This window comes from Fusarium tjaetaba (genome assembly GCF_013396195.1).
Source record: "Fusarium tjaetaba strain NRRL 66243 chromosome Unknown NRRL66243_c0000063, whole genome shotgun sequence".
NCBI lineage: Eukaryota > Fungi > Ascomycota > Sordariomycetes > Hypocreales > Nectriaceae > Fusarium > Fusarium tjaetaba.
Genome location: NW_023501259.1, coordinates 200,657 through 215,807, shown reverse-complemented (window position 1 = coordinate 215,807; position 15,151 = coordinate 200,657). Strand labels below are relative to the sequence as shown.

Sequence of the window (15,151 nt, the reverse complement as noted above, 5' to 3'; positions counted from 1 at the left end):
TCTCCCCGTGTGCGAGGCGCGTGATGTAAGCCATCAGCTGTGGGGACTATCAACTCAAAATAACACTCTTATCAAAGTCAATCCGGGCAGTATACCGGCTACCCATTCTTTGCCTGCAATGTATCTACGCACTATCCTCATTCAATGGTTCCCAATTCCATACACTCGAAGGAGGTCCAAACTCATACTGAATACGTTCAAAGTATGCCAGCGTATTGTCCCGCCAAATATTTCGAGGTCCCGGCTGCGGTCTAAAATTTAGTCCCTGCCGAATCTCCTCCCTGCACATATCTCGTGTGTATAAGATATGCCCATCTCCGCAAGGAACCCACTTCTCCATATCTTGTACGTCGGCTTCAAGAGTGCGTTCTACTGGATCAAGATTTATTACGTGGCTGAACTCCGTGCTGAGGGAGCTGAGGTGAAGACTCTCCAGGGCAGGCATAGTTTCGATGCATGAGAAGACAGGTGACCATGATCCGCCCACTAGAAGAATGCCATCGAGAGACAGCTTCGTGATAGTTGGGTGGTTTGTTAAGAAGAGAATCAGGTCGTCTGGTCGCAGGGGAAGACCGCGCAGAGAAAGCTCCCTCAGACAGCCGAGCCTAATCTTCTGGCTGATAAAATAAAAAGCCCTGGTGTATTCAGGAAAAAGGAGATTATCTGGGCGATAACAATGAAGATCCAGGGATGTGAGATTGTGCATAAATCTAAGAATTGCGGCTGCATCGGCACAATCATCCAGATCCCGCTCTGGATGTGGCCTGTAGTCAGAGCTTGCTGCAAAGGCATGACGAAAAAGGGGGTCTCCTTGGGCAGGCGGTGATACTCCGATGCTTGTATTCGTGGAGAAGCTCAGTCTGAAAGACCTGATGTTTTTGCAAGCATATGCAAAATCATCCACGTCCACCGCTATCCAAGAAGGCTCAACACGGCTGAGCTGCACACTGCATGCCGGCGTATCAGGAAAGATGTGGAGTTTCTCAAGTTGGATCCTGCTGCGGGATACGGCCAAGATGACGATGAAGTAGGCTTCGGATGCTGCTGCCCAGACTGAAGGCCAACTTGATCTCTGGTGGTCGGATCGATACCATTTGTGATGTTCAGCTGGTGAGCAGGTCTTGGTGCGACCTCCGATGATACAGGCGTCTAGATTGATAACACGAAGATTGACAGCGATTCCAAAGATGCTGGTTAACGAGCGAATGGCCTGGCTGCCACCGTTGTCTGCATCTTGTTGTATTCTTGTCTGCATCCATTCAAGATCTTGCTGCGCCTCTTGTACTTCTTCATCTGTGCAATCTACGTTTCTCTCGCGCAGATCTTCAACGCGTTGGTGATAATTCTCTGTATCACGGTGGAGTTCGTCCTTGTCGAATTCAGACCATTTCTTCCTTGTTTGGACAGTCGCCTCGGCTGGTTGGGTGTCATAGAGCGTTGCAACAACAGTGAGCTCTCTCAGCACGGGCCCCAGCTGAGGGTGAGAGACTCTATCTGAGAGAGATTGTAAACTAGCCAGAAATAGATCGGTCTTGGAGGATCTGAAGAAACGACAGTGGATGGTGTTGGTGGCTAGCTGGCGTGAGGTGAGACGTAAGTTGGTGAATGATGCGAGATCGAGATGGTGGAGGATGATGTCAAGAGGGATTCCGGATAGGCGGCTTAATCGATCCGAAGGCGTCTGCACCAAGGAGTCTAGGTTATTCATACTGATAACACGTCGTGGTTGTTTCGAGATATTACGTGCATCGATGAGTACAGGAGATTGGCGCAGTGAAAACGCAGACCTTGAGAAATTCTGGTGATGGATGATGGTTACGAAGAATTACGGACAAGTTAATATCGCAAGAGTAAGCATACTACGGATATCGAAGCTGAAATCCCATGCCTCTCAGCCGCACTTCATTGCTAAGAATAGCCTCGGAGTTGACTAGATAAGATAAGGCCTGCGAGATAAGATAACGACTCAACTGCCAACACCTGTCAACCTTGGCCTCGCAAGAACTGCATTCTACGAACAGTTCACCAGAAAAAAAGAAAACATCCTTCGCAGGGAACTCCCAAGGCTATTTATCTTACGTCAACTGAGGAGCCTCCTGCCGCAAGATCCGTGATACAAGACTTGGCGGGGTTCTGTTTCAGGATAGTCAAGATGAGACCTTGACAGCTAACCCAAAACGCTGGTGAAGGCGCCAACTCATCCCAAGTTCGTATAACATCAGTCACTTTCTTCCTCAATCTCTGGTAACAAGGCTGAAACCGAGAAACGGGGCCTCTAAGGCCGGGACCAAGGCCTTCCGCTGCAGGGAAACATCGGCCAGGAGGTCGCCAAGCCCGCTATGAGCCCCAAATTCCCCCAATGCAACAGTTTCAAACAGGGGTTCATGCTCTAAGGTTATCTGACTTAACGTTATGCCTCTTAAGCTTAACCCAACTCTATTGTGCTTTGATGGTTTGTGCTTTGATATACGGGCAGGGGAGGAGGGCAGCTGAATCAATGCCGAGACAAGTGCACATCGCCAAGATACCTCCTCCAAACACCGACTCCCTGCGGCGAGCCAACTTTCCGAGCTGGGAACGAGGCGCGAGGAAAAAAAAACCCCCAAAAAATCATGACATTTTGGAGCGGATTCATCACTGCCCGAAGGGTAGCCACGTCTCATGTTCCCTGGATGAAATGCAACGCCAAAACATCATGGCCAAGACGAAGAAAAACCTCGTCTTTTCCCGTCGCTTTTAGCCTTTTTCATCCCTCTCCCTCTCTCTTTACACATTCTTTCTTTTCGCTCTATTTCCGCCTGGAGCGTGTTTTGTGATCCCCATTCGATTCTTTATTGTCGTTTGTTTCTTCCTTAATTTTATTAAAACCTGCCGTTCATTTTTTATATCAACCCACGCGATCTGGTATCGCCGAGTCGAGAAACGTTTCCTTCCTAATTGCTTATCTCTAATCAAAGAGGCTGGCCTGCCATGCACTTTTCAACTATCGTTTCTGCTTCTGCCTTTGCTGGTCTGGCGACTGCTTCTCCGTCATTTTTCCGAAGAAATCCTCCTGCTGAGGAGGCTGCGCCCGTGGTGTGCGAGCCGGTCACTGTTCATGAGACGGTGCACGTGACGATACCTGGGGAGGTTGTTCACGAGACAGTGCATGAGACAGTTCATGTGACTGAGGTTGTGCACCAGACTGAGACGGTGCATGCGACCGTGACGGAGGTTCAGCATGTTCCTGTTGAGAAACCAGTTACAGTCATCGAGACTTCGATCGTCCACCAGGAAGTCGAGAAGCCTGTTACAGTCATCGAGACGGTTCACCAAACGATCGAACAACCTGTGACCGTGGTTGAGACTTCTGTTGTTCACCAGACAGTTGAGCAGCCTGTTACAGTCATTCACACCCAACCCGTCGAAGTCGAGGTCGAAAAGCCAGTCACAGTTATCGAGACTGTCCACCAAACGATTGAACAACCAGTTACAGTTGTCGAGACATCTGTTGTACACCAGACCATCGAGCAGCCCGTTACAGTCATCCATACCCAACCGGTCGAGGTCGAGAAGCCTGTTACAGTGGTTGAGACCTCGGTGGTTCATCAGACCATTGAGCAGCCAGTCACTGTCGTTCACACTGTACCCGTCGAGGTTGAGAAACCTGTGACAGTCGTTGAGACTTCTGTCGTGCACCAGACAGTTGAACAACCCGTTACCGTCATCCATACACAGCCCGTGGAGGTCGAGAAGCTCGTCACCGTGATTCACACCCAGCCAGTCGAGGTCCCCGTTCAGGTACCAGTCACGGTGATTCACACTCAACCTGTTGAAGTACCAGTTGAGAAGCCCGTGACTGTCATCCATACATCCGTGGTTGAGAACACAGTCGTCCATACTTCAGTGGTTGAAGTCGAGAAGCCTGTCAATGTCGAAGTACCCGTCACAGTGGTGCACACTCAAGTTGTCGAGAAGCCCGTTCAGCAGATCCACACTGTTGAAGTTGAGAAACCCGTTGAGGTTGTTCACACTGTCGAGGTAGAGAAGCCCGTGCATGTAACTGTGATCCAGACAGTCACCGAGCACGTCGCCGCTCAACCCACTGCTCATCCCGTCGAAGCTCCTCAAGAACATCCCGTCGTGGTCATTGAACAGCCCGAGCACGAACAACCAGCCCATCAAGCACCACCACACGAGACAGTTGTCGTGGAGGTCCCTGAACACGCACCAGCAGCAGAGGTTCCAGCGCCTCACGAGACTGTCGTAGCTGAGCATCCCGCCGCGCCTCCAGCTCACGAAACACCAGTTGTCGTCGAACACCCTGCTGCCCCAGCAGCACCAGCTCATGAGACGTCTGTCGCCGCAGAGCACCCAGCAGCACCAGTCGCGACAATGGGCCACGAAGCACCCGCTGCCGAACACCCGGCTGCACCAATAGCGACTATGGCACACGAGGTTCCTGCAACTCAACCCGCTGAACCTCATGAGGGCGCAGGAGAGATGCCCATCGCTGAAGCCGAAGCCCTACAGCACCCCGACATCCCAGTCCTTCTACCCTCTGGTGGAGTGTCGGGTAAGAACGCGACAGTGGCGCCTACATATCCTGGACGTCGCGCTATTGTTCGCAGATGGTGATATAACTAGATTGCTGGACGAGTAAAATACACTCATGATACCTTAGAACGGAAGGGGATGGAAAGGATAGCGCAGGCACAATAATAATGATCTGGACATGGTTGGCCTGGGATAAGTCTTGGATAGGATAAATGACATCAAATTGACATAAAATTTCCAAGCTTGTAGGTTTCTGTGACGTGACTTAATCTAGTGCAATCGCAGTCTTTGAACTCCATGTATGTCTGAGCTTTTAGCCGACTTGTCTTAGCTTGGGTATAAGACAAATCAATCATAACATGCAGGTATTACTAGATATCTATTAAAAGTCCCCGCAACAGGAGAAACGGAGATTCGCTACCCATTCAGCGCCGTAGATAACAGCCCGCTGTATCCTGCGCAGCCATATAGTACCAAGCATGGTCACCCACCAACACTTGGACCGCTCTCTTCGCTGCTTCAAATTATGTATGTTTCATCTCACCTGCAAAGTTCAGACAAGCCTGATTATATAAAGCCTTAGTTGGTTTCTGTTGGTAAAGTTTTGTGAAATGATTGGCAGGTCAACTCGTTATCTAATTGGTCTGTTGGTTGTCAATGAACTCACTTCTCTGGTCACATGGCTGGTCAGGTGTTTGTAATTTTTAAGAGAATATTTATTTAAGCCATTCTAATACCTTCACTGACTTAATTCTTTGTCCTTTACACATCGCTCGGAGCGCCTTTCCACCACTTGATACAGATGGACAGCGAGGCGCATCCGCTCGCGGACGGGCAAAGTCTCCCTCTCGCGAAGCGTCCAGCTTCAATTGAACCAGAAACTCAATCCGATGCTAAAAGACTCAAGAGCTCCAATCAAGATTCGGACAGATCAGACATAGGGCTCTGGGATATATCTAGCAGAATACCCTTCCCTGACAAAGTGAGTGCGCTGGCCACTTAATAAATGTCAGTTTGGCCTAACTCATCTGAAGCCTGCTGTGGTTGAAGAGCGAAATGGCGAGATAGAGTATCGAGTTGTTAATAATGATGGTACACGAGAGAGCATGATTCTTCTTACAGGGCTCAAGTGTTTGTTCCAGAAGCAACTGCCGAAAATGCCAAAGGACTATATCGCACGTCTTGTCTATGACCGTACCCATCTATCCATCGCCATTGTGAAGAAGCCCCTGGAAGTTATTGGCGGTATATCATTTCGAGAATTTCGAGCGCGGAAATTTGCCGAGATCGTCTTTTGCGCTGTATCATCAGATCAACAAGTTAAAGGTTATGGCGCCCATCTCATGGCCCATTTAAAGGACTACGTCAAGGCAACGTCCCCGGTAATGTACTTCTTGACATATGCAGATAACTATGCTACTGGGTATTTTCAGAAGCAGGGCTTTACGAAGGATATTTCACTTGAGAGATCCATCTGGATGGGGTATATAAAAGACTACGAAGGAGGAACGCTGATGCAATGCTCTATGGTACCCCGGATACGCTATTTGGAGATTGGACGAATGCTTCTCAAGCAAAAAGAAACCGTGCTCGCAAAGATCCGACCTATGAATAAAAGCCACATCATTTACCAACCTCCTCAGCAATGGGCCGATGGCACCATCACTCCAATCGACCCGCTCACTATTCCTCATATCCGGGCAACCGGTTGGTCCCCAGACATGGACGAACTATCAAGGCAGCCACGCCACGGGCCTCATTTCAACGAGATGCGACGGCTCCTGTACCAAGTTCAAGACCACAAACAAGCATGGCCTTTTCTCCAGCCAGTCAACAAGGACGATGTGCCAGACTACTATAACGTCATAACATCCCCGATGGACTTGTCGACGATGCTTGAAAGACTAGAGCATGATTACTATGCGGCGCCAAGGGATCTTGTTAGTGATCTCAAGTTAATTTTTAGCAATTGTCGGAAATATAATGACGCAACGACTGTCTATTCCAAGTGTGCGACAAAGCTGGAAAAGTACATGTGGGGACTCGTCAAAGAGATCCCCGAGTGGTATGATTTGTTAGAGGAGGATGAAGAGTGAAGAGGCCAAGGATAATATACCTACGCTGATAGTGCATAAGAGTTATTGTATATTTTGTAGAATTCTCATCGAGTAGGCAGTTCTAATCATATTGCGTTTGCTCTCCTACAAACCATTATGCACTTGTAACGAAGTGCACAAGCTGTGAATATTCAGCAGAAACTACTATGCCACTGCTGTTGCAACATGATCTCATGTTTAACAGTGTCGTACGAGCTCTGCGCTGCCAACCAAACCAAATTGCCTGGCTGATGTCTCCCAGCCTTTCTCCAGCGGGCCTTGGTCTCATCCCTGACATTAAATGGCCAACTGCAGTGGGCAATGACTTTAAAGCTATCACGCTCCACAACAAAGTTAACAGCGCAAGCTTCAGTGTCGGTTTTGTTAAACACACACAGAGCGCTGAGCTTTGGCATCTTGGACACCGCCTTGGCAATACCGCCAAACAACACATTCGAGGTGTTGGGGAGTTCGTCAAGCAATGCCTGGTGAGTCCGTACGCACATGATACGAACATTTTGTAAATGATTCCGCATGTAGAAGAATTTGGTAATGTCGACTTTAATGTCCATGTAGATGTTTACAAGAAATGGACATGATAGGATCAGACGATCACCGAGACTTGGACGGTCCATAGAGGGGCTTGGGCTGTGGAGCGGTTTTGACGTGGGTTGCTGTTGGATCCTGACCTTGGTCATAGCCGGATTCAACGTCTTTAGCAGTTTTTGCAGTTGACTATGGAACTTATGCTCAGTTCGCCAATGCGCGTGAGGTCTAACCTCCCATCGAAGTTCCCTCAGACGCGGAAGTAGGCTTACAATATGAGCAATAAATTCCGGGTCAAAGTGACGAACACTTCGTCGAAGGATTGATAGGCCCGAGATGACGTGGACCTCAGGACCCAGCGTCCCTCCGAATTGCACGTCTAGCTCCAGCCAAAAGGAAAAGTCTAGCTCACCATCGTGCAGCACTTGATGTCCGTGGTACGGAGGGGCATGAAAGATCTGGAGCTCGCTTGAGAGACTGTTATGAAAGTCCCCACTACCGTTGTCGCTAGGAGGATTGAGTGCCTGACACTCTTCCGCAGTCTTCTGCCAATGACTTTTGGTATCAGCAATGATCTCCAGCTCAATACCCTCGTGATGACAGTGCTCTCTTCTCCACTGGAAAAGCTCCGCAAACAGACCTCGCAGAACATTCGTGAAAGCACGGTTGTTTTCCTCGTCTTGATGTTTCAGCCACGAATTCTCCTCTCGATGTTTCAGCCATGACATGTCCTCTTGATGTTTATATCTCAGCCATGAATAATTGCAACACAGCATAGGATCCTGCTGTGAAAGGGCTTGCATTTGCTGATGTATGTTTACGAATTCATCGCGATCAAGAAACGGATCTTGAATGTGTTCGTGAACTGGCAGATCGAGTTTCGCGCCAATGTATTGGAGGTATCTTCGGCGGCGAAGATTCATGAACACGGTTATGAATGGCATGATGTCAGATGGTGAGATTTCTAGTCGCTTGAATGTGAATATCTCGAACCACTCTTGCCATTCTCGGGATACGCAGGCGTATTGTGCGATGGAGCCTTTCTCTTGGATGGTAGAGTGGACGACAAAGTCGAGTATTTCTAGTCGGGCTCCCGCGTAGAGACTGTACCAACGCATTTTGAAATCTGGTTGGGAGTTTAATGTAGTTGTTTGCCGTACTGGCCGTCGCGAACTTGCACGGATGGCTGAACGAACCATTGTCGCACTAGGGAAATCTCTGAATGAATTCCTTCCAATGAGGGGACAGTAAAAAGAAAAACTCAAGTACATATAATTGTTCCTGTTTAAGTTTTCGCATTAGGGCATGTGCGTCTAAGAGCTTTCTGAAGTTAATGTTATGTTTGGCCGTGTACTTGAACTGTAACGGCGATATAGTTTCATCTCTGACTGGCTGGATAGAAGTGTCTAGAAAAGATGGCCAATAGGGTTTCGGGTGAACTATTGTTTAACTCACGTCTTTGGACAAGAGCATGCGCCTTGAACTGTATCGTTAGTACCGAGAGGGATCCAACATTGTCATGAGAAGTTCATCCACGCAAAGATTTGCCACTGACTGAACCTCTTGTTCCAGCCACAGAAGTTCAAAACAATACATCGGAACTATTTGAACTGAGTTCTGTCAGTGGATTACAAGCTCGGACCTACAGATCACAGCCACGAATGGTAAGTGTAACTCAGAATCTAGACGTTGTAGCAGGATGCATAACTAAGCTTCAGGAGCGCGATACAGATCTTCTATGTCATTCCAATACCTTCCACAAGGCAAGCCTCTTTGTAATGACGCGTGTCGCTAAGCTTTTTGTCTGGTATTGCCCTCGTTTTCTAGCAGACCCTCTGGAAGGCATGGGCCATAGATACTCGGCACGGCCTGTGTGTTTGCGACATCCTCCAAAGATGAACGGGCAGAGGTTAGACCGTAACTTTTAAAAGAGTAGAAATACTGCAAGGCACCGACGGAATTGTAGAACAAACACGACAGCTGTGGCAACTTGATACGGCCCGGCGATTTATAAACTTCAAGTCGCAACTCAATCCTGAGAGACACGTCTATGATGAGCGCTTACCAGCAGTACCTCTCTCGAATACAATATGTCGAAGGCTCTACTCCGGGAATAACTAGAAGCCGGACTCCTTCGCAAGGAGCTTCGGAAGTTCCATATGACCGTCCCCGTTGTGACAACTGATCTTGTAAAATAGCGCAACACCAACGCATAGACCCATGTGATAAGGAATCATTAGCAGCGACAAAAGTTCATGAGTTATACCTAGCTGCAATAAATGGGTTGCTGCACATCATTGCCATGTTTGTGGCGGACAATTCTTGCAAAGGAGTTGCACGGCATCTTTATGCCGAACTTAGCGCCGATCACGACTGATAACAGAATAGCATGGATATTCATGCATGCCACTCTCGTGTCAAGATCAGAGATCATCAGGGTCTGCTCATTCTCAAAACCTAAGTTAAATGTCTAATTATTATGTTGATAACTCCAGATGAACTTTATATATGTTCAGTTTCAATATATAACGTAATTATTTTCTATATAGTATTTATCGGAGATCGAACCCCTGTCATTTCGTACGGCACATCACGCCAACTCCCGCAGACCAGCTGTAAGAGATGCCGCTTTACATCCGGCCTCGGCGCACTTACCAGATCAAGCTTGATTACAATCAGGTCCTAGACTCGACTTCTCTCCAATCATCTCACACGAAGCCACGGATGTGCCCACATTCGGAAGCCAGGCTGCATCAGTGATAGCGGTATTATAAAAGGTCCCTTTCAGATAGGCAAGTGGTATAAAGTCCGATAGACATGACTGCCGGGGCTAATGGTGAAATGTCCAGAAAAGGGAGGAGGTTTGGTTGGAGTGCAGGTATAGAGATGTGATAGAATATTCCGCACTCACGATACACATTAGTAGTTTTGGACTTGCAGCTGATTATACGGAAGTACGGCATCGAGGATATCTGGAGTTATGGACCTACGCTTTGAGGAATAGTCTTGGATTAATGGGATAGATAGTAGAGCACATAGGAAATACTACAGATCCAAAATCTATATAAGTCTGCGAAAATGCCAAGAGAAAGAAAATATCCAGAAGCATCAGAAACAATCAAGCTCATCTCATCTCTTCAAGTCCAACACTTCCAACTCAACCTTTATCATGAAGTTCACTCTCTTCCTCGCTGCCGCCAGCCTTGCCCTCGCTGCTCCTGGCACCAAGCTCACTCCCCGTGACACTTCTCCCCTTGTCCCTCGCTCTGCCCGCCGAGCCAAGTACAGCTCTCACCCCAACCAGCGCCTCACATCTCTTTCTGAGGTTCGCACCAAGAACGACCAGTACTCTGGCAACTGGGCCGGTGCTGTTCAGATCGGAAGCGGCTACAACAAAGTCCAGGGCACCATCACCGTCCCTGAGGTCAGCGGTGCTGACGGCGCTGCTGCCTCTGCTTGGGTTGGCATCGACGGCGATACCTGCCAGACTGCTATCCTTCAGACTGGTATTTCCTTCTATGCCGATGGATCTTTCGATGCTTGGTATGAGTGGATTCCCGACTATGCCTACAGCTTCAGCAACTTTGACGTCTCCGTCGGCGATCAGATCCGCATGACTGTTGATGCGTCCTCCAAGACCAAGGGTGTCGCTACCCTTGAGAACTTGACCACTAACCAGAAGGCCACTCACAGCTTCACCAACACTCCTTCTACCCTCTGCGAGACCAACGCTGAGTGGATTGTTGAGGCTTTCCAGGAGGGCGGTAGCCAGGTTGACCTTGCCGACTTTGGCACTGTCACTTTCACCAATGCTGTTGTCTCTGGAACCAAGGGTACTTCTGGTCCTTCTGGTGCTCAGATCATTGATATTTCTCCTGACCAGGGTCAGACTGTCCAGGCTGTTGGTTCTATCACCAGCAACTCTGTTACTGTCAAGTATGTTGGTAACTAGGGGGCTGAATCGGCTCTTGGCCTGATGTCTTGATTGGAAATGACTTGGATGAGTTGCATGAGATAGGGTGTGAAGAGTTTGGTACATATCATGGCAGTGTTGAAGATGGAGAGGTTGGATCGAGTTAGTACTTCAACGTATATATAAATTGAACATTGTACATGGCTGGAACTTGGCACGGTCTATTAATCTTGCAGTAAAATGAGGTTACATTCGTGAACACAATTGAGCACAGACATACTAGCTAAGAGATACAGTCCTCATTTTCTTTAAAGCTTTCAAGACGCAGTTGGTATCGATTAATCACTTATGCAATGAAGATGCGTAGGCAGGTTTTATGATGCTGAAAGTAGATGAAAACTTTACACCAAACCATAAACTATAAGGATGCCGCTTCCAACCAGAAGGCTTGTTTTCCAACCACCTACTAACAGCCTCCTCCAATAGTAGTTCGCAGTATTTATCTCTCTGGGTATCACTACCGGCTCAGAGGCATATGTCAAGCTCCCTGCAATCTCTTGCTTATTACACGAGCCTACATCCACAAGGGAGTTGCTTGCGACACTAAGCTCATTGGCTTCTTGTTGCGCTACTAAATGTCAGTTATTGTACGATGAAAAGGAACCAGTACATACCACGCAGAGGAACCGGAGGCTCCATATCGCTGCTTGGATAACGTCCAAGAATGGCCCTTGCCACAGAAGCTGCTGTCGCGGATGCGAAGTCCTTCCAAGCCTTGTTGCTGTGACTATCCGCGTAACCAGAAATCCCTTTAATTATCAATGTGGGGAGCTCATCCCATATACCAGCTCCTTCCATGTCAAAAGCATCAAGGCTATATTTCTCAGCCAATTCGTCTCGATAAACACCATCTCTGACAGGTATATTTGCTGAACCGAACCGTCCGAGGAGGATCTCTGGTATGAACTCTGCGCCTTGCGGGAGATCGTCTCGATGATGGCGATGGATCAACTTTGAGAAGTCACATCCGGTCTCAATACATGGAGATCTGTAATTTGCTTCACAAAAGCCGTGGGCATTATCTTTACACAGAGTGCAGGACTCTTTGTGTTCGTGACGATAATCCCGGGGGAAGAGCCTGTCCTCTTTCGTTCCTGGATATTGATAGTCTGCTTTCCGCCCTGCTTTCCGTGCAGCCTCTTGCAAATCCTTCAGATGGTGTTCGGCAGCTTTCTTCAAACGGTTTCTCGTAAATTCCATTTGCAGATTTGCCAGCAGGATTCGCAATTCCTTGCTTGCTCTTCGTATCATATTCTCGGCTGCATCGTTCAGGACATACTCACCCGGGTAATGGGTGCCGAAGTCATGCTGCGTAACATCCTTACCAATCACTACATCACCAAGGTATGCATCAATGTTGCCAATGCGTGGCATGCCTCCGCATGTTCCGACGAGTAGCGCAAGCTTGAGATTGCGGTAGCTTAATGTCAGGTAGGCTGATCCACTTGCCGCACTGGTACACCCCGGGCGAGGTAGAGTGACAAGAACGATATTGTGTTGTCCAATTCGTCCAGTGATGTATGTGTTCCTGTCTGTCTCTAATCGCTCATAAGGCGCACTAATCTCGTCCCAGAACTCGTCGAAGAGTAGTGTGATAGCATCAGCGTCGCAAGGCAGAGCGCACACAATTGCTATTCTGAATTCATTGCGGTCCTTTGGGGGTTGTGTTGAGACCATGTTGCTTGTGGCGATATGATGTGACTTGACTTGACAGCAAAGAAAGAGCTCATACAGAGCATATGAGGGGTTTAAGACTGATGCAGTTTCATCACGTGCACTGCTGAGACATCTATCTGCTTGTATCACTATTATTGGAGTAGAAGAAGTTTATTGGCGCTGTGAAATGAGTTTCCAGGCTTAAAATAAACTTGATCCATGACGGATGCGGGGACAAGACTGACCTGACTGGACAACCTAAGCGCCGTCCTATATGCACGGCCCGTCCCGCCATAGTCAGCGTCAGTCAACGCACAATATCATCATGATTACAGGTAAAAGAAGGCTTGGGCGGTTAAAAATCTGTAGCGAAGATGAGGAGATACAAAGGTACATACACTCATGCTGACATGATTCCTTCGAAGTCGAGCTGACACGGTTTGAAGGTAACTGGGGTATGATCCTTTGATAGAATGAAACTTGGTAGCGCGTGAAGCATAAGACAGAGGTGGCAGCTGGTTCTTGTTAAAGCATGCAATACGCATAGAAATGCAAAAATAAACGGTGAAGAAGTATCACTCGAAACAACACATGTAGCTCCTACCTACCAAAGATTTAATCGCAACTTCTTCTTTTCTTCAACAGCCCATCATGAAAAATACCCTGGAGCTAAGGAAGCCAATCACAGAGAGCACTGATCTTGGGCTCCACTAACGACTCAGCAGTTATACGGAAAATAGCTCTCTGTCCCTCGTCCAACGGTCATCGGCCTTCAGGCATACATCTTGGCAATATGATAGCCGGGCTATACATCTGTACGCCGGCACGTTCTATGCTTCTCGTCGCTTTTAGTTTCCTTTCCTCAACAAGCTTGATGGCAGATACCCCGCACCATAGTTCTGCGCTGTACAGGGATTTTTCGTTCTCAAGAAACATCCTCCTGTCCTGGCACGTACGGAGGGGCGGGATTTTATGATTATCATCTGAAGCAATGAACTAGGCAATGAGAAAGTCTTTGATCGGGAAGGATCTTCGGTGATCGGAGAACCACGCCGACTGCCGATCCTGGAGATATAATGCCCATGTTCCCCGACGGGCCGTTCCGCCTCGTTTCCTACATTTGATCTTACCTTTCTTGTAGATCTATCCCACGATCGCGATGGACTCTAAAAATGAAGGCAAAACCGTCCTTCAGCAACGTGTGTCCCAAGATATTGCAGATAGCGAGATCGTCAAGCCTGGCGATGCACTGGCTGACGATGAGCAGCTCACCATCTGGCAAACTATGTCCCTGATACAGCCGAAGAACGACGCCTTGTTCGAAAGATTGATTTCACTCTTCTGCCTTGCCTATAGTTGATGTATGTCCTTGCATACCTGGATCGGGGGAATTTCGTGAGCTCTGAGATCAACCGATGGCGGGATAAACAGCGACTGACTTGAACAAATGCAGCTGGAATGAGTGAGAGTCTCAACATGCGGTAGGCTCATCTCACTTGAGTACAAGCATCACGTCGACTAACTCCGAGCTCTGAGACTACTCCCTTCTTGTGTATCTGTCCTTCGTCGGCTATTTCCTCTGCGAAGTCCCCTCCAACATGATCATGAATAAATGCCGCCCATCAGTCTACCTCCCAACCATCGTTTGGGTCTAGGGCTGCATCGCCTTTAGTTAAAAATAGGCTAGCGCTGCGTGGTCTGCTTTATTTCTTTCAGCTGCAGAGGAGTCCATTGTTAGCAGCTGGGGTACCCTGGCTTCTTAGAAAACGTTAACTACCTGGACAGACTAGGTATAGTTTATCCCAGGGATTATATACGATGAAGAGCCAGCTATTGGCTGTTATCCATGACGGGATCGCCTAACGGCCTCTTCATCGGTGCCCAGTACTGCCCGTCTATGAAACAAGGCCCGTGGTCTACGATAAGTTCATTAAAGGGCATGTCAAAAGCCACACAATTTCAACACGCAGTGTAGTAACATATCTACTTAACCCCGATGGTAGATCTTAAAGAAATAGACGTAAAATATTGTAATTTACAGGTTGCATTTTAATTTCTTTCGAGGTAAGTGAGATATTTGGCCATCAAGAGCCACAATACCCAGCCCCGTCCATGCAGTTGAGGCTCGTGGCTGCGAGCTTAAATCAGCAGTCAGCATTTAGCAACTCTCGCCAGACAACCCGTGTTATCGACTCATATTTCAGCCCCCTCCCAGGATCATGGCTCGTGCTAACCGAAGACAGGCGCATTCTTCACTCATGGGGTTAAAAGTTCCCAAAGACCTAAGTTCTAGAACAGTCTTAAAATCTATGCTCTTGAAATTGAGCGGTAGGTGCGTAGTTGT

The 15,151-nt window shown here is 48.1% G+C and overlaps 6 protein-coding genes across 6 annotated transcripts; 3 read left to right on the top strand and 3 right to left on the bottom strand.

The window, feature by feature from the left end:
• Positions 1-124: 124 nt before the first annotated feature.
• Positions 125-1,708, bottom strand: FTJAE_3237 (f-box domain protein; the record flags this gene model as incomplete). The annotated part of the gene is made up of 1 exon (XM_037349513.1): positions 125-1,708. The coding sequence occupies one exon, from the start codon at positions 1,706-1,708 to the stop codon at positions 125-127; it is 1,584 nt and encodes a 527-aa protein (XP_037209629.1).
• A 1,262-nt stretch (positions 1,709-2,970) lies between these two features.
• FTJAE_3236 (uncharacterized protein) lies at positions 2,971-4,617 on the top strand (the record flags this gene model as incomplete). Its single annotated transcript, XM_037349512.1, has 1 exon — positions 2,971-4,617. One exon carries the CDS (start codon positions 2,971-2,973, stop codon positions 4,615-4,617), a length of 1,647 nt encoding a protein of 548 aa, XP_037209628.1.
• Positions 4,618-5,693: 1,076 nt separating this feature from the next.
• Positions 5,694-6,632, top strand: FTJAE_3235 (histone acetyltransferase GCN5; the record flags this gene model as incomplete). Its single annotated transcript, XM_037349511.1, has 1 exon — positions 5,694-6,632. One exon carries the CDS (start codon positions 5,694-5,696, stop codon positions 6,630-6,632), a length of 939 nt encoding a protein of 312 aa, XP_037209627.1.
• Positions 6,633-6,784: 152 nt separating this feature from the next.
• FTJAE_3234 (uncharacterized protein) lies at positions 6,785-8,296 on the bottom strand (the record flags this gene model as incomplete). Its single annotated transcript, XM_037349510.1, has 1 exon — positions 6,785-8,296. One exon carries the CDS (start codon positions 8,294-8,296, stop codon positions 6,785-6,787), a length of 1,512 nt encoding a protein of 503 aa, XP_037209626.1.
• Positions 8,297-10,347: 2,051 nt separating this feature from the next.
• On the top strand, positions 10,348-11,130 carry FTJAE_3233 (peptidase a4 family; the record flags this gene model as incomplete). The annotated part of the gene is made up of 1 exon (XM_037349509.1): positions 10,348-11,130. The coding sequence occupies one exon, from the start codon at positions 10,348-10,350 to the stop codon at positions 11,128-11,130; it is 783 nt and encodes a 260-aa protein (XP_037209625.1).
• A 603-nt stretch (positions 11,131-11,733) lies between these two features.
• FTJAE_3232 (transcription factor) lies at positions 11,734-12,828 on the bottom strand (the record flags this gene model as incomplete). Its single annotated transcript, XM_037349508.1, has 1 exon — positions 11,734-12,828. One exon carries the CDS (start codon positions 12,826-12,828, stop codon positions 11,734-11,736), a length of 1,095 nt encoding a protein of 364 aa, XP_037209624.1.
• Between the last annotated feature and the right edge of the window lie 2,323 nt (positions 12,829-15,151).